Below are 22334 nucleotides of genomic sequence, written 5' to 3' on the forward strand. Positions count from 1 at the left end.
GTAATGCGAAAAAACAGGACTGGACTCCAGAAGGCAGAACATTCTGGTTAGCAACATCCTTCATTTAAATATAAACAACTGCTGGATTATCAGCGATGATTTAAAAACAAGAGGTCTTGCACTCACTAAAATATTCACACACATGTATGTGGGTGCATACACACACAAACACAACTGGATGCTTTTAATTTACAGATGCTTCTGGTCAAAACTGTACGATGTAAACCTGGGGATTATGATAATGAATAAACTTTTTAAAGAAATGATCTCATACGCAAATTTCTTGCAGGGGCCTGAGATATAGGCAATGGCCTCATTTTTCCCTCCAGTTTCCATGTGACACATTACAGTTGTGCATTTTGATCTTTTACTTTGAACTGTAACCCAACTTAAATTATTGGGAACCATTTCGTAGTTCCTGATGGGTTGCTGGCATACAGACCAAGTGTCTAGTTCACAAGAAATCAAAACAGGCATTGCACTGTTGCCTTCTGTTGCAGAAAACAGAAGTCAGTGTAGCTGGATAATCCCTTCTAGGTACTTTTATCATCCTTTTATGTTCTCTGTTGCACTTAAATAAGGAGATAAAAAGAATTCTCCTTTACACTTAAATAAGGAGATTCGAAGTATTTTCTCCTAGTTGTTAGTATTTTTCAGCTTATGTGGATTCTCCAAATATACAACTTGCTGTTTTTTTTTTTTTTCCTGCTATTTAAATATTAACATAGAATATAATAACATGACAATTTCTTCTTGACAGGGCATAATATAGAGATGGGGCCTATGAAGAAAAAATCTGTCCATTGCCTTTTAGGCAAAAAATAATGAAAGGGTTCTGAGCACCCTTTTCCTAAATCGGATGCTATTAACTTTATGTTCTTGTAAACCACACAATACTCTAGTTTGTCCTAGCAGCTTCTGATCTATAGCCAAGAAATGAAGCTAGAGGCCTGGTCAGATAAAAGCTGCTATTCTTTATTTGACTGAAACTTCTGCAGACACTACAAGCCTTGCTCTCCATCATCTTGACATGATGAGTCATTGCTGCATGATAACATAGACACTGAATGATAATGTTCAAGGTGCTTTAGTCACTGCAGGGAGCAACAGATTGTCACTGAATTAGAGAGAAAAAAGGCAAAGAGTCATAAGAAGTCATTAAATGCAAGAACCTCATGACAAGTCCAAAGCAGAAAATTGTACGAGAGACAGAGAGATCAAGAAAGAGTAGATTAGAGTTATAAAGCAAAGTAAATGGAGTCAGAATCTGTTTACTCCCAAGCTGGAGCCCCAGAAACTTAAAGCAGCTTTTAATTGACAGTTAACTATCTGGGTGCAAGTCTGTTATGTACACAAATCCCACATTTGATTATTTTTCATGGGAACCTCTTTCCAGTGCATATATCTTGGCTGTTGATGGCTTCAAGTGCAATCCATATCTGCTGACAAAATGACTTCATTTTGATGAGGAAAACAGTTACATTATTGAGGATGCCAGCTATAGCTATATTGCAGATTTTAGCTACCATTCAGCTGACTTGATTCAAGGAGATTAAATGTCAACAAGTTAGACTTGCCTACAAGAGGAGATATACTTCTGTGTTACCACTTTGCCTCAGCCAGCAAGAAGTGGCCACGTCCAAGCAGCCAGCATTTTCTTGTCTCTGAGTCAGTCCTTCCAAACACGGAGGATTTTCCTTCAGAAGATGTACTCAGCATGGTGGGCCAGCACCCCATAGGTCTCTGCATCTCAGGGTTGCTTCCACAGAACACAGCACAGGATACAGAGAGAATTATAGCCCTTCTCTTGGATAGTCACTGAGTGCCTCTTCCAAGTGCTAAATTCCAACAGTCCCATGATTTCTGTCTATCATGGTTCCACAATCTCTCTTGATTTCCCCATTATGGGCAAAACAGTCCATGTCACCAAACAAGGCCAAAGCTTCCAGCCTAGATGACGTAAATCAACCGTGAATGTCATGGAGAAGAACGGAGTTACACTGGTATAACCTCAGTTTAAGCAGCACACATCTGTTTGGTTTGATATTGATTATTTACTTTTGAGCATACTCTGCAAATATCCCTGCCATATTTCTTAAGATCTCTGCTCCAGGCCTGGCGTTGATTCGCACACCAACTGGCTGTCTTTTGAAGCCACTGGCAGTACATTTCAAAGTCCAGATTAGTCACAGAATGAAAAGCATATCTCCCAACTGTTCACATTAACAAATGTCATTCTTCTGGGACAATTCATGGTGACATTATAAACATGAACAAAACAGTTTATACATATCAGCAAAACTCCAAATGGAATAATCACAGCCTTTGGTTATTAGGTGAGCCAAAGGTCCTCACCTCCCTTATGACTGAAGAGCACATTCTGGTGTTTGCTCATTTTTATAAAGCCTTATTTTTCTGAGTTTGGTCAAATTTCTACTTGAGTCACTGGGATTCTTTTGATTTTTTTTCAAACAGGAGTTAATCAGACCCAGAAGACTGATGAAGACATGTAAGGGTAAGATTCAGATGTCTATTTTTTTGATGCCCAGAGCAGACTACCATAACATAGGTAGGTGAACATCGTACCTCTGCTTCAAAGAGCAATAAAGTCTTCTTTAAATCACAAAATGGTAAGGGCCCATACTATCACACATGAAATTTTATGAAAAGGGGAACTTTTATTTTAAAAATAAATAAATCAATTAGTATTTTCCTGTCCATTTAGACAGAAAAACTGACTCACCAAGGATTCAAATGAGCACTAAGGCAAGTGAAACAGCAGAAGCAGATTCAAGATGGGAGCAGCACCACCCCATCAGGCAGCAGCGATGTCTTAGATCCACACAGCACCTTCACAAAATCTGACTTGCAGGCTGGTGTTTGCCCGAGCAGCCAGACCTTCACCCTCCTTCACCTTGCAACTCTGAGGCAAGGCTGTGAGACATCAAAATCAACACAGGAGCTGTGGACAATTTAACTTTGAGTCCATTATTTGCAGAAAAGTCTACAGGTTGGTGGTGGGGTGGGCAGAGCAAAGCACTGCACTGAGCCAGACACCTCCAAAGCAGGATAGGGATTGAGACTCATCCCATAGCTGGTGTTTCCTACTCAGTGCTAACAAGGGGAAGAGGAGCACTCACGCTGCTCTGCTGGCTCCAGAGTAAATCTGATTCTGCTGCCCTGAATCACTGTGCTAACGAGCAGTGCCTGTTTTAAGGCTCTGCAACTGGGGGCTAAGTTGGGTATCCAACAGAGCCTGAACTATACCCCAAATCTTTCTGTAAAATACCATTTTGAAGCAGTCCAAAGCAAAACTAATTTCTGCACTAGGCAGAATATGTAAATTTTGTGATTCGAGTTTCTTTGCACTTGTCTTTCTGACAAATGATGAGCCTTTTAATGTTATTATTGCCTAGAAAATTCCAAATTACCATTCTCAAATGTCCTAAAACAAATTAGCATAACTAAGAATCCTCTATTTAACTCTGTCTCCTCAATCATTAAAAAACACCACAAATGCACATATTCTTCAACGTCCTCAGAAGAAAACAAAGACTCATTTCACCATAACAGGGATGTGAGGGGAAGCATTGAAAAGAGCCTGAGATTTGGGAAAAATAACCCAGTGAGAACCAGGAAACAGGCATGGCTTTGCTCACCATCTCCTGTTGGCTGTCAGGCTAGGAAGCATCCATTCGAGCAGCTGTACCAGCAATGCTGAAGAGATGAAAGTGTCCAGAAAAGGTGAGGGATGAGCTCTCCCACCAGTGCCATTCACTTTGGGTCTGTCTGCCCTAAACCCAAAACGTGGAGTTGAAGCTGCTGCCCAGCACTGCCATGCTGGGCTTTGGGGGGAAACTGCCTGCAGGGCCCTGGCTCCTTCCAGCCTTGGCAGGGTGGAAGGGGCCTGCCAGAAACACAGCAGTGCAAACTAGGCACTTCTGGGACCCATAGTAGTGCCTGCTGGAAGCCAGATAAGCAGGTCGCTCCTCATGCTGACTGAAAACTGAATGCTACATCCAGTCTTTTGGCTATTTTCCCATCACACCAACGTGCCTATGGTGCAAGTGCAAGGGAGACAAGCAAAGGGTAAAGCTCTCTAGTCATTATTCCCCTTATCTTTGACTAATTAATAAGTTCCCATGCTGCATCTGACCCTGCTTTAACCTGAAGACTACAGCTTTCATAAGCTGCGTGCTCATTTCACACCAGACATGTTGGGATCTTTACCTCTGCAGGGACAGCTGATTTTTGGCAGGGCAGAATTCAGGGTTATTCAGGTGGCAGGAACACTGCCAGCAACTGGTTGCAATGTTTTTTAATTATAAGTTTTGACTTTTGGATTCCCTATGATTGATTCAAAAAAGAGGTGTATTTGAAAGACCGAACAAAGTTAAAGGAAACTGGGACTGTCTGAAGTCTGAAACCTGACGGGTAAAGAATCATATGATGATGCAGTCAGTGTTTTGATACTTTTGTTTTCAACAAACAGTTTTAGAATATGGGGTGGGGGGAAATCTTTCCTCCATAGCCTTCAGAGATGAGTACAGCAGTAGAAAGCAGGGTGAGGGCATGTTTGTTTCTACTCCCCTCATGCTCAGGGACTGGCTCACCGGTTAACCTGAAACAGTTAACATCTGCAGTCCATCAGGGACCAGGCTGCAGCATGAGGAATCCTACAGAGACTGGGAAAAAGGCATTAAAAAAATCAACTACAAAACACTTGAAATGGAAAATAAAAAGAGGAGAGTTTGCATCATTTGCCTTCAACTTGAATAGCCTGATAATGTGTGGTGTTTGCTTCTTGCAGGGGAAAACCACGGCTGGAAATTTCATTGTTCAAGTGCTTTAAGCATCCTGGTGAATGCTTGTAGGACGTGCTCTAACAACAGTTTTCTCTGGTGGAAGTGCCAGCTGAAGAGGCTCTCACTGGTTCTGGGGTGCTTCCTCAGCCAAGGGAAATGAGGAAATAATCTTCAACTCCAGGGTGGCAGCTCCCTTTGGGATCAAACCATGCTTTCACCTTGCTGAGGCCACTGAGTGGCTGCATCAAGCCCACAGCAGCATGGGGTGAGTTGAACACTGAAGATTTCCTCCTTGAACAGAATGAGCTAAAGCCTTAATTGTGGCACTTTACATGAAATCTAGCTTTCATGTATGTGACAGAAGGCAGCATGGAAAGGCCTCACAGCGATGCATTTAATCCTTGGGATTTCTTGTCGCACCTGATGGTAGGCACCACTGCCAGCTGATTCAAGCACACAAGGATTGGGTTTCCTTGCTGCACATACTGGCCACCTGCACAGACAGCCTGCGACAGACGGTGATATATAGTCATGGGACAGGAGGCCACCAATCTGTCTGAAGGAGCTGTCAACGTTTTAAGCCTCAAGGATAGAGCCAAAGTGATTTATTAGCACAAATCATGAAATAAAACAAACTCTCGAGGTGAGTGTCTGGGCAGCCAGTAATAACTCCAAGCTTATTAAGAGACAGGCAAAGGAGGAAAAAGACACAGAAATGAAATTAATTTCCCTCTCAGGCTCAGCTTCCGTAATTAAACCACCACACACAGTGACAACACACAACAGCCATGTGAAATACTGAGTTATGGAGGAAGAATTTCTTCTGAGTTTTCATTGACTGTTTCTACCCAGCTCTTTCCTCCTCCTCTGACAGAAATTCAAACCAATATTAATATTGTAGTTAATAATCTCAACTAATCTTGCAAAATGTTTTTGTCCATAAACAATAGTATTGGAAATAAATAAACAATATTTGAGAAGTGCCGAGGGAAATAAAAAAAGGATTAAACTGAAGCAATTACACACACTTTATGTTAAGCAGAACAAATCCACATGTGGTGGCTTCTTATGTTCATTACTCCAGCAGACTCGAGATATTACAGTAATATTAGTTTGTCAGGAAATACTTCAGGTAACTAAGTACATATTTCATCAGGTTTTACTACATCATTAAACACGTCTATGCTTCACAGCACACGATACCGGGCTGAGGCAGGGAAGGCTGTCAGAGCTGAGCCTTGAATAGCATCAGACAATCATTGCCCATACTGATGCTAAGGAGAAATCCCACCTCCAACCTTTGCCTCATGACCACACATTCCCCCTACTAACCTTGTGCCAACAGCTAGGATCAATAGGCTTGATCAGGGATATGACAGGAGAATAACCCTGATGATAAATAAAAAGTAATGCCAGCACAAGCAGACATTAAACTGCACAGTCACATGAACACAGGCTCTTTAGCTTCTTCCAGGGAGCTGCATGTTTACAGCCATCATGTAGGGCTGACTGTAGTACCATGGACTTCCCTAATGCGTTAGAACTGCTAGGCCCGCATGGATGTTCCTGATGTCCACATGGCACAGAAAACAAACAACTCCTCTTCAAAACCAAACCAAGTGGACAAAACAGCCACAGGAACAGGGGAAAGGACAGAGAGAGCCTCTACCTGCAAACCTGAAACTGGGCTCAAACCACAGACACAGCCAGGACAGTCCATTTGCTAGGAGTGGAGGAAAGAAATGGTTTCTGATGTATCTAAATACATAAAATGTGAAAATGAGAGTGCAGAGAAGAAGCTAACACTTGGGAAGATAAAGGTTGGTAGCAATATATGGCCTGTAGTTACCCTTTGCCTAGTCCAAAACCTTAACTCTGCAAGTAAATGGAAGCACAGAAAACCAGAATCAGAAAACTACCATGCTTTAAAAATAGCAATCCTCACTCAATCATCCCAAAATGCAGAGCAGGGCTAGGAAGTTTTGCAAGCAAAGCTATAACCCCATCATGATGTGCAGGCAGGTGTTTCAATGACAAGGGACCCATGTCACCAGGCTCCCCATCAGCTCTGCAAGCACTCCCAGACCCAGGGCCCTAATTCTCAAACCTTCACTAACCCCCTGGCTCCAATTCTTGCCTCCATAAGAGCTCTGGTTCCCATAAGCATCTCCATCAGCCATCAGGCAGGAGTGCTGCAGCTCCAGGGGCTTAGGAGTTTATTCAGAGTTCAGAGTAAATTCAGAGTTTTCCTTTCCTCTGAGGCTGAGAAATGCGTCCTGCCACCTGGATATCCTGCCAGTAGCACATGCAGAGTCCAGAGGGGAAGGTTTTGGGGACCCTCCCTGAGTTATGACCTGCTACTGGGCTGCTCGCAGAGAAAGGAGAGCAGTTACTCGCAAGCCATTTTATGCACAATTTATGCCAATACTTTGCATCATAAAAAAGTGGTTTGCTTCTTGTGCTGCAGAGAACAAGAATGTTGAGTATCCTGCCATGCCTCCTACTTTGTGAAGCAAAAAAGCAGGGAAGAGGTAAAGGGTTTAATCAGCCTCCAATTCGTTTTTATTGTTAGCAGATGCTTCAACTTGCTAGTTCTCGGAGGCCGCTTCAGTCTCTGCTTTGCCATCGCCCAAATACCAAATACATTGTCAGCACTGACAACTACAGAAACACTGCTGGCAGACACCAGCAATGCTGTAGCACAGAGCAGCACAGCTCCCAGCCCTGTTAGTGCTCGGACATGGCTGTTTGCAGGGGGAAGCTAAGGAGGCCTGGGATGAAGAAGGAGCAGGTGCCAGCAGCAAAGGGGTGCTGGGAGGGGCTCTTCAGAGGACTGTGGGGAGAAGCTGAAATGATTTCCCTGCTCTCCCTGAGCCCACTTGTTCCTCCTGGTGCTGCAGGGCACTTACCTTGTGCTTGCTGTACCAGGGGCCGGAGAGGGGCCCCTCAAAGAACACATTCTGCTCCGAAACGGGGAGGATGCCCATGTCCCTGCCCTCAGCCCCCTGTCACGCCAGCGGGAACAGGTGGCCAGCAGCAGAGGCGAGCAGGGTGAGGACGTGGCACTTGCTTCCTGGTGTGGGTAAGGCTGTGCCTGTGGGTCACCCTGCACCCAGGGGCACGCAGCGTGACCAAGGGCAACAGGAGACCCTCAGCTGGGGAAGATTTACATCAGGGTGCATAGGAGAGGAAGGGGAATTGGTCAGCAGGTTTTGCTGCTCCTTCCCAGGGCATTCAGGTGCCTTTTTTCTTTGTTTTTCTTTTTTCTTTTCCTCCCTCTCTGACTTCCCCAATGCCCCACCCTGCTCTTAAAAGGCAGCTTGGGAATTTAACTCCTTCAAATCAATGCCTAAATTTCATGACCAAATTGTTCACTCCTCACAGATAGCTTACCAGAGCTGGAAGTTGTTGTTTCCATATTCATATAGTCACTTGCATAAATTCTTATTTCTGTCATGCATTCTTTGCTCGTAGACATTTCCTGAATAGCTTCTTTGCAGAGATTTCAGGCAATGGGTTTGTTTCCAATCTGTGGCTTTATCCATTCATTCAGTTAGTTTTGATTTAATCACTTAAGCTCTCCTGAGGAAAACAACCAGAAAAGCTCCTTAAATGGGAGATTAGGAGCTAGTCAGATAGGAGCTTGGCTGAGTTACACTGGGGGACAGAAATGGGCTTCTAAAGAAACACAGAAAGCAAAAATTAAGCCATCGCATCTTCAGGCTCTGGACAGGATAACTGCTTGTTTATCTAGAGAGCTCATGTGATCCTCTACCTTCTATCTGAAGCATTGGGATGTTGGTCAGCTGGGCTTGAAAATGTCCAAAGCCCTGAAAATTTCTGTAAGAGATGAGGCTTGGGGGGCAGTTCTTGTACCACCTGCTACAGCAGAGAGTTTTGTCCTGCTGTTATGTAGAAGAAATTGGATTGATTCTTGGTTCCAGTGTGCCTGGTGGTCCTACCATCAGTGAGATGCATGAGGAGAGAAGAGAACAAGACAACAAGCAGCAGAGGAGGCTGGGGAGTGAGCTTCCAGCAGACAAGGAGGTATTATACCTAATGGACATAAGCAGCAGCAAAGTTGACTGCAGAGAGACAAATGAGGATACAGACTCTCAGTATGATTAATGTATTTGAAAATGGAAGGAACATGTAATTACAGGAAAGAAACTGAAGTTAAATCAATACTCTCCTGCTTTGCTATATAAACAGTACCTGTGTTAGCTACAGGGATGTTATTTGGATTCAGCCAGAGGTGAGCTGGGATATGGGAGAGGCTGAGGTGGCAAGGTCAGTCATCTTCAGTCAGATGATGATATAACACCGCAAAATAGGAAACTTTGCCTTATAACAAGAAATGTGTTGTTCGTGTGTGTGGTCCAACTTGAAGTACCAGTTTCTCTGATCACAACTCCAGTGAGTCCTCTGTAAATACTGGAGCTAGCTGAAGCCGCATATACATAGGTACACTGAAGGGGAAAAAAAAAAAAAAAAAAAAAAAGCTCCAATATTTCATGGCTATGTAAATTGCTGCAGACTATTTTTACAGTGTTGCGTAATTATTCTCTGGAGTCTAAGCTTACATTAAAAAAAAAAAAAAAGTTTCTAGGCAATTTGGGTTATGGTTGCAAAAAAAAATAAAAAAAAATAAAAAAAAATATCTTTAAAGTGGAACTGGAGTGTAAACTGCCGCAGTGATATTTGCCCAGTCTAGAGAGAGTTGAAACAATAGCTCAGAGGGAAGTGTGAATGGACCCATTCTTCTAACTGGAGCGCTAAACTGGAAGTCTGCTGACAATTTAAGTGTCAACATCAGCTACTTCAAGGCGGATCATTTTAGCAGAAACACCAGGCTAATGTTCTTATTTGTCATCCTCAATTTGCACTTGTTGGATAGCAGATCCTGGGGAGAGGAGGAAAAGCAGCAACTGGTTGTCAAAGGTTGCTGGTCTGAGGAAAGCTCTCCCATTCCTCCATCACCTACAGTCACATCTGCTCCAGCTCGAAATGGGGAGAAAAGAGGCTGGCACTTCCCCAGGCCAGGGTCTGAAACCTCCTCTGATGGCCACGAGCCACAGTGGTCCCCACCAGGCTGGCAGTGACCTATGCAGTATGGTCCTCCACTGCCAAAAAATGCACAAACTAGTAAGAGATCGAAAAGGAATCCGAGGGGAGTGGGAGGAAGGGAGCAGCCCAAAATATCTCTTGGGGATAGTTCTCGTTGTTTTGCTTCATTCTCGTTGGGTCGCTGCCTAAAATACAAATGTGACTGTGGTTTTCTCTTGCATAAGAAAGCTATTGGAACAGGTTTTCTGTAATGCTGTCTACGTGGAGCCCTTGTTGAATTGCTTTTGAAATTGATCTAGCAGTGATGGATCGCTGTTCTGCACTGGGTCCAGACATGCCCACTCTGTCTAAACACTCCAGGGGCCCTTATGGCATGCTTTATTTATTAAAATCTCAGATTGTCTTGCATATATAAGAGCTCAAAGTTACTCAGATGAATTCAACCTTTCTTTAGGTTTTAAGCCAGCCCTGATAGGAAAGTAAACAGCATTTTAGAAGCTATTTCTGCTCAGTTACAACCGTCCATTAGTAAAACCAACTCAGTATGTGCATAGGTCCCTGTACTTGTGCATTGCAGATTTCAGGCTGCAAGTGATACTGAAGTGATGGGCATAAAGGTTCTAAATCCCTTGGGACTGATGCTCAAGGTAGTCTGAAGAAATGTTCCATGGGGTGGAAGCAGAAGGCAGGATCTGTGGGATGTTGTGACTGAGAGCATCATTTCCAGCCTTCAGCAGAGCTCAGCTGTGCTCCAGGCTTCTGCTCAGAGTTGAATTCTCTTTGAGAGTCCTTCCATGCAGGTGTCTCCTCTGCCTGGTGAGCAGCTAGAATAAACTAGAGCCACTGCGATGCCACACACAAAAAATATGAGTTGTTTTCAGTGGGCTCCACAATATGTTAACAAGACAGCACAGCAGTGATCTGGCCTTGGAGTGAGACAGGGTCATAGCACCAGGGATAATGCACAATGTGTGATCTCCTGCACGTGTATCTTCAGGTTTTGTCCTGATTTTGTGGGGAATTTGGGGTAACTCAAGAAATACCTCAGGGAAAATATCTTTAGAAAGGTGACCTGTCTTCCTATTGCTGTCTCTGTCTTTACCCCAGGCAAAGGCAAAGAGCAGTACAGGTTTGTGTCTGGATGGTGGCTAATCCGCATCAAATCAAGCCAGGACTGAACCACAACTTTCACCAGCTCTCTCCACAGCAGACCTGTGAAGAAGAAATAGATGCTGCCTGAGTTGGTAGCATTGCTACAAAAACTCAAGGATTTTTAAACCGAGCCATGTGCAGGACGGCAGTCTTTGACAGCTCCCATTCTGTTGCCAGTCATTTTGGGGTAGGAGAGAAAGGGTTGCACAGCCTGGGAAATGACATTCAATTTCTCTGTTGACTCTCACCAACCACTTGGGTTACTTCCGAGCAATGAGCACTTCTAAGTGCAAGAGACTATTGTGGGTTTTAGTTGCACGACTTTGCTTCCTTGGATGCTGTATTTCTATCTGATATTCCTTGGCCAACTATGGGTCTCTGTTAACAGAAGATGGTGTTACCCTGTTGGGTCACAAGGCTAGTCAGACTGCAGTGGTTACTTTGTTGACCTCAGGTCCAGGCGATCTGGGAAGGTCTTGATTCCTGCATCTCCCAGAATTTTGGCTTGTCTGATACTGGGACCGCATGAACCAACAGGGCCATCATGCTTCAGTTTCCTACCTCTGGTTGCCTTAGGCTCTTTCAGTCATCCATGGATAACTTGACCTGACACCTGGGTCACTTCAGGCATGCAGTGCACTTGGGTGTCTGAAGAGCTTTTGCAAGAAAGCTTACACTTCATCACTGTAGATGAACTACATTCTTAGCTAAGAAGAGAACACATCCTTCACTGTTGGGTTTTGGTCATAGCTACAAAGACACCTTAAACCAGAAAATGATAGAGCTTATGGTTTCTTCTTCTGTCAAGTAGGAAAGCAGCCCTTCCTCCAGGGTACATAGGTGTTCCTACACCCATCCGCTCTCCACTGTGAAGACAGAGCCCTGATGATGGGAAGTTCACTTCTGGGATGGGTGGTCTCAGCTGGGTAAAAAAGGAGAAGGTCTAGCCCTTGGCTTTGACCTGCTGCTCAGAGGACATGGCTATCAGCAGAAAATGTATAAAACTTGTTCAGGATAATCAGAAATGTTTCTGAGTCAATTGTCCACCAGAAGGCTTTTGCTGGGTCAGTTAGTGTGTGTAAGGTGGTACCTGGAGACCTGAGCCTGTGAGCTGGGGTATCTGCCCAGTGCAGGTACATGGTGCAGTGTTAGCATTGGACATCTTCTGTAAGATGTGGGCAGACAGTCCACTGGTTTTTACAAGCATCTTTCATCCCCAGCACCTTTACAAGTCCACGGTGTGAGTATGTCCCACTCCAGATGTTGTCAATTACTGGAAGTTACTTTCCATCCTGAAGTCTACAAATGTACGAAAAACAGGAGTTCTGGAATCAAGATGTACATTACAGACCTTGGAGAAGGCTTTTGTCCTTCCTTTCTGGATGGTGGATCAGTGGGAGATTTGTAGACTTTAGACATTTTCATTTTTGCCTTTTAAACCCTACCAATTTAGGCTTAATCCTGATCCTTTTAGAATCAATGGCAAAGTTCCCACTGACTTCAAAAGACATGGCCTGAGCGCTCAAATACTTTAAAGAACAATTTAAAACAAACAAACCTAAGATGTATAAGAACTGCATTTTCTCTCTCTATTAGGCATGCAACTTATTTTCTCCAAATGTAAACGTTACCTGGAGAGCTAAGCAGTGATGTGTTTTTTATTATTTCTTTAGGAGGCTACAGTACCCAAAGTATATTCCATACATACTTCTTCATTTAGGAGCCAAACATAGCTATGTAAAGTGAGCAGCTTGTTTACAGTAGGCCCTTATGGCTTGCTATCAAATTAGTGGCAAATCAGGACTGTAGTAAACAGAGGTCAAAGATCAAACCCACAATTTCACATAAAATTCCAGACCATGTACACAAAATTTAAAATGCAAAATCTTCAAATCACAAGACCATCAACTGCTCTTAAAACTAATCAAAAGCAGGATAAGGACTGGAGGAAATGAAATTTAAACATGATTTTAATCCAAATTTTAATGGAACAGCTACATCGTGGATATCTTTTAAACCATGACAGCTGACTCCATGCTACTTATTCTCACTTGCCATGAAACAAGGTTTTGGTACATCTCACTCACTCTTCATACATGTTGTTTGCTTCTTTTTCTCCAATTTGAAATAAAGATAAAATATGTGAGAAGTGTTTCTGCCTAAGAGCTTACAGTGTCTGTTCCTGCTCATGCCCATGGTAGTTTTGCATCACTTGGTTTTAGTGCAGTGGTTCTCCATGTTCAGAAATGGCATGATGCCATTTGCTCCATTTTGTGCTGGAATGACTGTGTCTGAAGGTGAGCAAGTCCCATGTTGGTGCTGCCTTCCTCACCGGGTGGCCAGTGCCCACGTAAGTTTCTCACAAAAAATCCAGGACCATGCCAGTCCTGTAGGTGTGCATGAGACTAATCCCCAACCTGAAACCATCTGAGAGGAATCCTTGCTTTCCTGATCCAACTGAATGAAAATAAGAATGTGCACTCTTTCAAGCCAAAACTTATTTGTTTAATAAAGATTTGGTTACTGAATGCCACCAGATGTCAGCATACACTATATGATTGAAAGCAAGTGTCTAAGACCTCTTAGAAAGGAGCAGTGATAAAACTGCCTTCTGTCTCGTGAAAATGATGTACCGGGTGTACAGCTTTGCTGTGTGAAAAATAATGGCTGGGATTAGCTGGAAGAAGTTGTCTGGGAGGTTTTGTTTGAGGATCTGCTCGATTCTTCCTTCCTTAGGGTTGCCCACCCGCCCCACACAGCAGGGTGTTGGTCCTGCCTTCCCTCACCCCTTCTCCCCAGCTGCGGGCCTACGACAGGTTAGTCCCATCTTCAGGCCCATCCACCATCTACAACTCCTCCCAGGGTTTCCCAGCACAGCTCCAAAAACCTGCATTTTCCTCAGATCCAGGGCAAAGGGAGGAACTTGCTGTGGATCCAGAGAATTGGTTTTTGTACCCATTGTGAAGATTCACCTCAGCCCTGAATACCAAAGCAGTATCTGTGCTGGCACTGTAGGAACACAAGAGCCCACCAAGGAGGTGGGAACAGAGAGTGACGAGTGACAGCTTAGGGAAAAAAATAGGAGTAGCAGGAAAATTGCGCTGTGGTTTTTTTTCCCCTGACATACTCTTTCCAACTCTGGCAAGTGCCAGTAAACCAAAGCTGTCCTCTGCATCATCCGGTTTAATGCCTGAGCAGAACAAGTTATGCTAGTTTTAGACTCTAATTTTTGTATATGAGGGCTTTATTTTCTCCTACTGAAATCAAAAACAAAGCTCTTCAGAGTAAGGACAAACCCTCGGGAACCTTCAGCCATGCTTCTTCTGTGTCTTTTTCTTGCCTGTCTTATGACAAGACCTGTAATAAAAACAAACGTGCCCAGTCTATGTCCTGATGACTTGACGATTTAGATTTCTATGCATTTTTTTAATGAAGATGTACAGAGCTGAAGCTATTTTTCTGCCACCTTAGATTTTGCCCTCACTCTGCCATTGACCACACACGTCCCAAGCAGTCAGATCACTGATCTATCCAAATGCACAAGTCCAGATAACATAGCCAGAGCCCAGGGGGCAGCTGAGCAAGGTTCATCTGGACTTGGCAGTCATAATGCCATACAGCTGGGCTTCCCAGGACGTAGCCTCTTTTTCTCTCTTGGAGATAAAATTTAGTTGTGAGGATTTTCCTGTGTTTGGCTGATTTTCTGGGTGTGCAGCAGCTTCAGCTGAAGGCCAGTACAAAAACCCCAAGAGCATTGGCACCCCTCCAGACTTTGCAGCCGTGGCTACCGTGCTGCAGCAGATAAATCCTGCCGCAGGCACGTGCTGTTGTCACCATGCACCGCCACAGCAGGTCTGAAGCTTTGGGGCAGCTTAGAGGTTGCACGTTTGTAGGGAAGGCACAAAAAGCACGGTGCTTCTGGACACTATCACCACTGTTGCCTACGTGCTGTTCAGCTGCTTTGCTCCTGCTCAGTCTGGTGCATCCCAGAAGCATCAGATGTCCATAGCAGAGGCATGTGTATGCAGACCATCTGTGCAGCAAGCTCACTGCACGTGTGCAGGCATTTACATCATGGATACTCAAGCAGTCCAAGGGCAAAAGATCCATCAGGTCTTTCAGTCTCACCCACAGCATGAGCTAGAGGAATGTGAGGATGGCTCTGTTCACATCAGTTAAGTCTCACCTGAAGAGGGACATGTTCTGCATATGTCTTATGTTGGTGGCCTCGCAGTAAGGCTAGGGGACATGTAGTCATGAGATTGCCTGTGAGAGCCTCAGCAACTGTTTAAACAGGCTCTAGCTATGGCCTGGGGAATTCCCCCACCTTTGGAGGGGATCAGGCAGGCACCTCGCTTCAAATCAGCAGAATATCCTTAAACAGGATTTGGGTGCCTATGTGCCTTTGAAGATTTAACCTGTGCCTTGGTAACCTTATTCCACTGAATAGCCCATTGACTTCAGAGGAAGGAAACTGCATATTATAAAATCTGTATTCCAAAACCACAGTGAAACCAGCCCTGGAGCCAGATACTTTATATATTATAGCCTTGACAACACTTACATATGGTGGCAGTGAACTGAAACACAGTATGATAAGGTCTGATCTGGATTGGATATATCTGGGGAAAAAAAAAAAAAAAAGGCAATTTAAAAATAAAAATTATAGCATTTTGGTAAATCCATAAAATCCCTGCAATATTAAAGATAAAAAACTAGACTAACCTGAGGCAACCTCCAGGAGAACTGGATAGAGAAAGCACTGGTTTCTTCCCTCCAAGAAATAAATTGTTAACATGAATATCACATATGTATGTACATGTGTGAGTGTGCTGGGAGCACGGGAAGAGTTCAAATATGTTTAAAAATGAGTCAATTGATATTGCAAAGCTTGTATATACACAATATTGCTCGTTAAAATATTTGGGGAATTGGAAACAAGCTTTCTTCATAATACAAAGAACAAAATCATTTTATGCCTTTGCATTTTAAATTAAGATTCAATAAGTTGATTTCCTTAGAAGTTCTGATTTCATAAATGTACCATTTTGCCTTGTAAAATTAGATAAGATGTCCCGATTATAAAATAGATTTTTTACATGCCAATGATCAAAGTCCAATGTTTTTTACATTAACTATAGAAATACTCACTGGAGTGTTTTGGAAATGCTGCTTTAATCCTTGTAAAACCATCCAAGCAAACAAAACCTGTACACATCCTCAGAGATGTGGATAAACTCAGATTATTTGGACAGCACAACGTTAAATAACAATAAATCACAAGCATGGTGATAGATTTCTTTCTCAGAGAGCATCCTCACCGAGGTGTGTCGACACAGATGTTTCCTGAAAAAGCAAGTAGAGATCCCTGATGCATTTGCTGCAGAAGCGTAGATGTTTACTTTGGTGAAGTTTACACCAGGTGTAAGCAAACAGGGCTGTCAGATGTTGCAGGGGTATCTGGGGCTGGGGGGGGGGCTACATTTTCTCCAGGCAAATGATGGATTTTAAGTACTGCACAGAAGAAGAAACTAACTGCATTAGTGCAGAAAATATATATTTTGCCTGGGATTTGGGGTTTCTGTAGACCTAGACAGTTTTATTAAAATATGTATTCACATTCTTAAAAAACAACTTATATAGAAAGTACCTCCATCAGGGCTGCTGTATGAGATTTATCTTCTTTGGGGGAAAGCATTTCTTTTCTTGCCAGAAATATAGGCCTTTATTTAGAGTCTGTAGAGCATTCCTCCTTGTATTTATTACATTTTTACTATATTATAATAATTTTAAGATGAGCAGATCTTTTTTCTTTTTTTGCACCTCAGTCTCTGTGACAGTGTCCCTTTTTCAATGGAGTCATGAGGAGTTGATCTTTCTTTTGAAAATAACTTTTTTTTTATTATTATTAGAAAGCCATTTGTGATACAGAGTTTACAGACTGTTTATGATAGTTTTGAACATGATGGAAAGAAAAAAAGGACAGTATAAATTGAAATCAAGCTGTACCAGACAAGGAAATGCATTATATAAGGAAAAGATTTACAGGATTTCAATCAAGAGTGGCTTATGTGTGTAACACATGGAGAAGTTTCAGTTTGGTCATTGCAGATCTTCCAATTCCTCATCCAGTCCTTGCACATGTGGAATAAATGGATTCCACCCAAATCTCAAGTCTGCAAGGTTTTCCTTTGCCCTATAATATACTCTCCTAAGCGGAACAGGTTTTGTGGCTTTCTCCTAAAGGTCGGTGATCCAATCCCGCATGCATGTGTGGGTGGAGAGAGCCCATTTCCAGCCCATGGTGGAGCTGTGTTTTCCAACTATTACCAGAGTTTCTTGCAGAAACCCACTCATGTCTTTATAAATCAAATGCGGCAATTTCTGTTGTTTAATAAGCACAGTTTCAAGTGTGCACAGATATCTGTACTTATTACCACAGTTATCTAGGTCAGTGTTGTATCCACTGGTTTGCTAGCTCAGGACGTGTGTAACTGAGCTGTATGGCAGAAACCGTGGTGATTGGCTTTATAAATAGCCGAGATATACATAGAAACTATAAGCCGCGGGGATTTGAGGGCTCTGACATTTTGAGGAATTTTGATTTTTTTCCCTATTTCCTTGAGGGTGATTTAGATTCTCTGTGAGAAATGGTATTTTAGAGTTTGAAGGCTATAACAGGTTTCCTCTAACTTTTTACATCAGATGCAAGCTGCGTTTGCAATTTGTGTAAGGTCTTGTCTCATCCCCCTGACTTTTCCATTTATGTATTCCCCTTCAGGATGAATCCTTCATATGAGCATATCCTCCCTTTTCCCCTCTCTCCTGAAACATGGGAATGGTTAGGCAGGGGTTATGCCATTAAGCCTGTGGTGGACTTCTGAGATCACATTTGCTTGACTTGCACGGCTCCTGAGTGTGCTACTTCTGGAAATCTAAATGTAGAGACTGCTAAATAATCCAAATAAAGACTGCTAAATAGAAGAAGAAATAAAAGTATTCTATTTTTTGCTAAAAAGATCACAGGGTTGGCTTGTGAGACAGAAAATCCTGGTGAACAGACAGGCATCAGTGTTGCAGCCCAGCCCAGATACAAGTGTCCATCCCTGGTGGTGGGAGGAAGGGGGCTTTGGGGCACGCTGCCTTCCAGCTTCTGCTGCTCTGTCTGCCTGCCACACTGCAGATCTGCACAGCACTGGCAGGGATCAGGGCAGCAGGCTGCTGGGTTTCACCCTAACCTTAGCCGGTTTTGTGGTGCTGCACAGACATTCAGGACAAAGCTGTCTAAAATAACCATCAGCTATTTTTGCCTTACCTACCACTGAAAGTGAATTTCCTACTGTTAGCAGCATTATCACTGAGAGAGCTGCTTGGAAGATGCGTATTTGTTCTTTTGCAATTATACTTTGTTTTTTTTTTTTTTAAACTTAATAAAAAGCACGACTCAACCTCAGTTTTCCAAATGAACATTTGAAAATTGTCCTGTAAAGACAGGTTTGTTACCAAAAAAGAAAGAATAAAGAAAAGCAAACTTTTCATTCGAAAATTTTTGATGGAATATATATTTTTCAGGCATGTTAGCTTTTGTAGGTCACTCATCTGCCTCAGGTATGGCTTGCAAGTATTCCCTGTGTCGACATGTCAGTGTTTTTAAGCAGCATGTTGCAAGCATCAAGCTCTTGCAATAAATGACTTCAGTGCTGGTAGCTCAATCTTATGTTGTCTGGAGATATAAATACAGATTCCACTAATCCCACTGTTTTCAACAATAAAAGGTGTATTTTGTGTGTGCTATTGCTAATAATTTGCATTCTGGTTGTACCTACAGTTCCCCAGCACGAAGACTCCACCATACAAACACAACAAGATGCTAATGCTTTCCCCTAATAATTATTATCACATGGGGAAGAACAGCAACTTCTATTTGCTCCGTGCAGTTTGATTCAATGCTCCAAGGTACTGAAAGCAGCTACTTTGAAATCATGTTAGATCTCCGTGTGCGGCCACATTATAGCCAGTTTGTTTGTTTAGGATTCCCCATGTGTAGCACATGGCCTAGTGGTGCATGCTTAGTTTCCAGCACATGCTGGTGCTGCTGAACTGTCAGAGACAAATTCCTTCCTTTGCAAATGCATCATTATCTTTGAAGTGGTTCTTTGTGAGCTTCTTCCCAGCAGAATTGTGTGCGAAACTAACCACAAAGGGAACAACACATAGGAATTGAAAGGAAGGTGTTTTTGAATTAAATAAAGAAAAAAGTTTCTCTAAGAGATAGCTTAAATATTGTGTCCCTGCAAGGCCTAAGCTCTTACCCACAGTTTCCTACTTATCATGCCAATGGAGAATAACGATAGACGAAGACTTTCAAGTGGCTAGAAGTTTTGTAAGTTTTCATTCTGCGTAGTTCACATAGAGTCCCAGAGCGTCTGAGGCTGGCAGGGAGCTCTGGAGGCCACCCGGTGCCACCCGTGCCCAAGCAGGGACACCCAGAGCAGGGTGCCCAACACCACGTCCAGGCGGCTGCTGAAGGGCTCCAAGGAGGAGACCCCACAGCCTCTGGGCAGCCTGTGCTCAGCAGTGAGCTATAGCAATGCTGTGTGGGGACCTGGCTTTGTAGGAGCTTTGTACTCTTCGTCTTGAAAATCCTGTCACCTCAAGGCACTCCATCCAGATGTTGAGGACTGAAGTCACTCTCTGCTCTCCCTGGGACCTTTAGAGCCACAATGTAGAGTTAAGTGACAGAGGTGTATAGCAAGCCCAAGTGTTGTGCTGCAATAGGAGAGCCTTCTGTCCAATGTGGTCTTCCTGCCATCTCAGAAGTCAAGGCCTTCTGCCCCACATTTACCACTTTCCAATGTCTGAAGGTTTTTCATTCCAAAAACGACCCAGATTTCCTCTGCTCATCTCTTCAAAATCTCCAGGCTTTGTCCTTGAACAAAAGTTGATTCTAAAAGTTGAATCTATCTGACTGAAGACTTTTTATTATTTTATTTTATTTTAGTTTAGTTTAGTTTATTTTAGTTTAGTTTAGTTTAGTTTAGTTTAGTTTAGTTTAGTTTAGTTTTGTTTTGTTTTATTTTATTTTATTTTATTTTATTTTATTTTATTTTACCAGGTTACTTTTTCTTTTTACAGTTATCCTTACCTTGATGTAAAAAATCTCCTGCTTCACCCTATAAATAATGTACACACCACAGTACACAAAAACAACATGTTACTTCAACTTTGCCCAAGAATCTGGTGTGTGAGGTCCCACAACCACCACCCCTCACCAAGGCCCTGCTGGGAGTGATGCAGCACGTGCGCAGGATGCAAGAAGAGAAGTGAACGGGGCCTTTTGCATGGCTTTGGAATGAATAACCTAACCTAAAATACAACCAACTGTCCTCTGGTGTTTACCTTTCCTAGTCCATAATTAAACCATAGGTTCCCAATTAAATTTGAAATTAGCAGTTCATGTAGGTGCTATTTTTATATTTGTCATAGTTGCCTAATGGCAGGGAGACAATGAACCCATGTTGTTTTGGAGCAATTGAGTTTTAAGTAGTGGAGCCGTGAAGCCTGCACAGCATTTTACCACATTTACCATTGCCTAAAAGCACTGACACCCTAATCAGTCACAGAACAGAGCATGCACAGCCTGTTCATCAACACTTTCCTTGGTCGCAGCCTGCCAAAGTTATCAGCAGAAGGTTTTGCTTGCTTCAAGACTGAAAAAAAACCACGCCATAAATAAATAAAAATGCATCTAGCTCTCTGAAGGCTATTAAAAAAGAAAAAAAAAAAAGAATAAAAATAAAAGGAAGAAAAAGAAGCTCATAGCCAGCAAACCATACTGAAGAGCATGCCTGCACCATGCTGTTGGGGTGATGCCGTGGGCCGGGGCCAGGCGCTGCCCAAGGAGCTCAGGCTGGGGCAGGATCAGCCCAGCCTGCTGGTGCTCGGCCTCCCAACAGCTGTCTCCCAGGCCTTGTTTATGTCGGGAAATTACACTGTGGTAGTCACCAGGAGTCCCGAGCAACATGTTCTGACATGATGTAATTTCCCAGTGTAAACCATCCCGCTGGTGTCTCTTTCCAGTTGCAAGGCCAACAAACAGCACTGACACTGGGCTCAGCTGCTAGCGTTGCAGAAATGTCCAAGAATGCCCGTGCAAGGAGGTTACAAGCTCTTTTCTTTCGTGCTTCAAATCAAATTTAATGTGACTGTAGGAAACACAGGTGAGACTTCACACCTGTTGTGCATGTACAGGGATGCATGAACTTAATTATGGCAGCTTTGAGTGGATTCCTTTAAACACTTTCTCGGCACCAGGGCTGCAGACTGCCCTTTTGGGTGTAGCTGTTAACACTGAAGGACATGTGAGCACCCCTCCCCTCCAAGTAGTCCAGTGTTTTCTACAACTCAAGTCATCCTGGGTGACTTACAGCAGATAAAATTGCTAGTCTAAGCTCTTGATGGGGTTAGGCCACAAAACATGCACCTGTGTCCCTATGAGCAGGCTTTGGGGATGAAAAACAAGGACCCCTACCAAAAGCATCTCTGCCAGCAGCACAGCTGGACTAGACCCTGGAGAGGACATCTGCCTGTGCTGAAGAGAAGCAACTTTTGCTGGGCACACACAGAGGTGCCAGAGTGAGCAGCAGCAGGGACTGCAGCAGCAGAATCTTCCTGCACAGTGGATGTGCTCACACAGTCCCACAGTTTAAGATTTATAACGTGTACATCAACTGATAGTGACATTCCCCCTGGCCCTCTCACTGACCAGGGGTGCTTAATGATTTCCTACAGGCACACGTGGATACTTCAGAGCCATGAAATCTCAGCTTCAGATACAATTCGACATTTACACATGACAAAAAGTGCTCTCAGGACACTGTGGGGAGGGACGGGAGGGCATAGAAGGAAAGGAACATCTCAAAAGGCTTCAATATACCCAGCACAGAATCACAGGATGGCTCAGGTTGGAAGGGAACTTAAGGATCATCTAAACTCCAACCCCCTGCCATGGGCAGGGATAAAACACTGGAGAATGCGGGCATCGATCCCGCTACCTCTCGCATGCTAAGCGAGCGCTCTACCACTTGAGCTAATTCCCCCTCTTTTTACCTAATTTCCCCCATCTCACCACACAGATGCACATTGCAGGAAGAAAAAGGAGATTATGATTATAATCGTAATAATATTTTGCATTTGATGTGTTGCAAGGGCTAAAGCAAGCACAGACCTCTCACGCTGTCAGCAGGGAGACCAAGGAACTTTCTGATCCCGTGGGTCTTGCTCGTGACATTTTTCCTTACATGAAGCTCC

At 43.4% G+C, this 22334-nt stretch overlaps 1 protein-coding gene across 1 annotated transcript in view; it reads right to left on the reverse strand.

Moving 5' to 3' along the window:
- The window catches only part of NIPAL2 (NIPA like domain containing 2), a gene marked incomplete at both ends in the record, with an annotated part of 45587 nt that extends 37795 nt beyond the window's left edge, over positions 1 to 7792 (reverse strand). Inside the window, one exon of the mRNA XM_084281689.1 lies at positions 7715 to 7792. Coding sequence (XP_084137815.1) covers positions 7715 to 7792 — 78 coding nt within the window. The remainder of the gene's footprint in view (positions 1 to 7714) is intronic.
- Positions 7793 to 22334: the final 14542 nt, after the last annotated feature.

This window comes from Netta rufina (assembly GCF_964035555.1).
Source record: "Netta rufina genome assembly, chromosome: 2".
NCBI classification, from domain to species: Eukaryota; Metazoa; Chordata; class Aves; order Anseriformes; family Anatidae; genus Netta; species Netta rufina.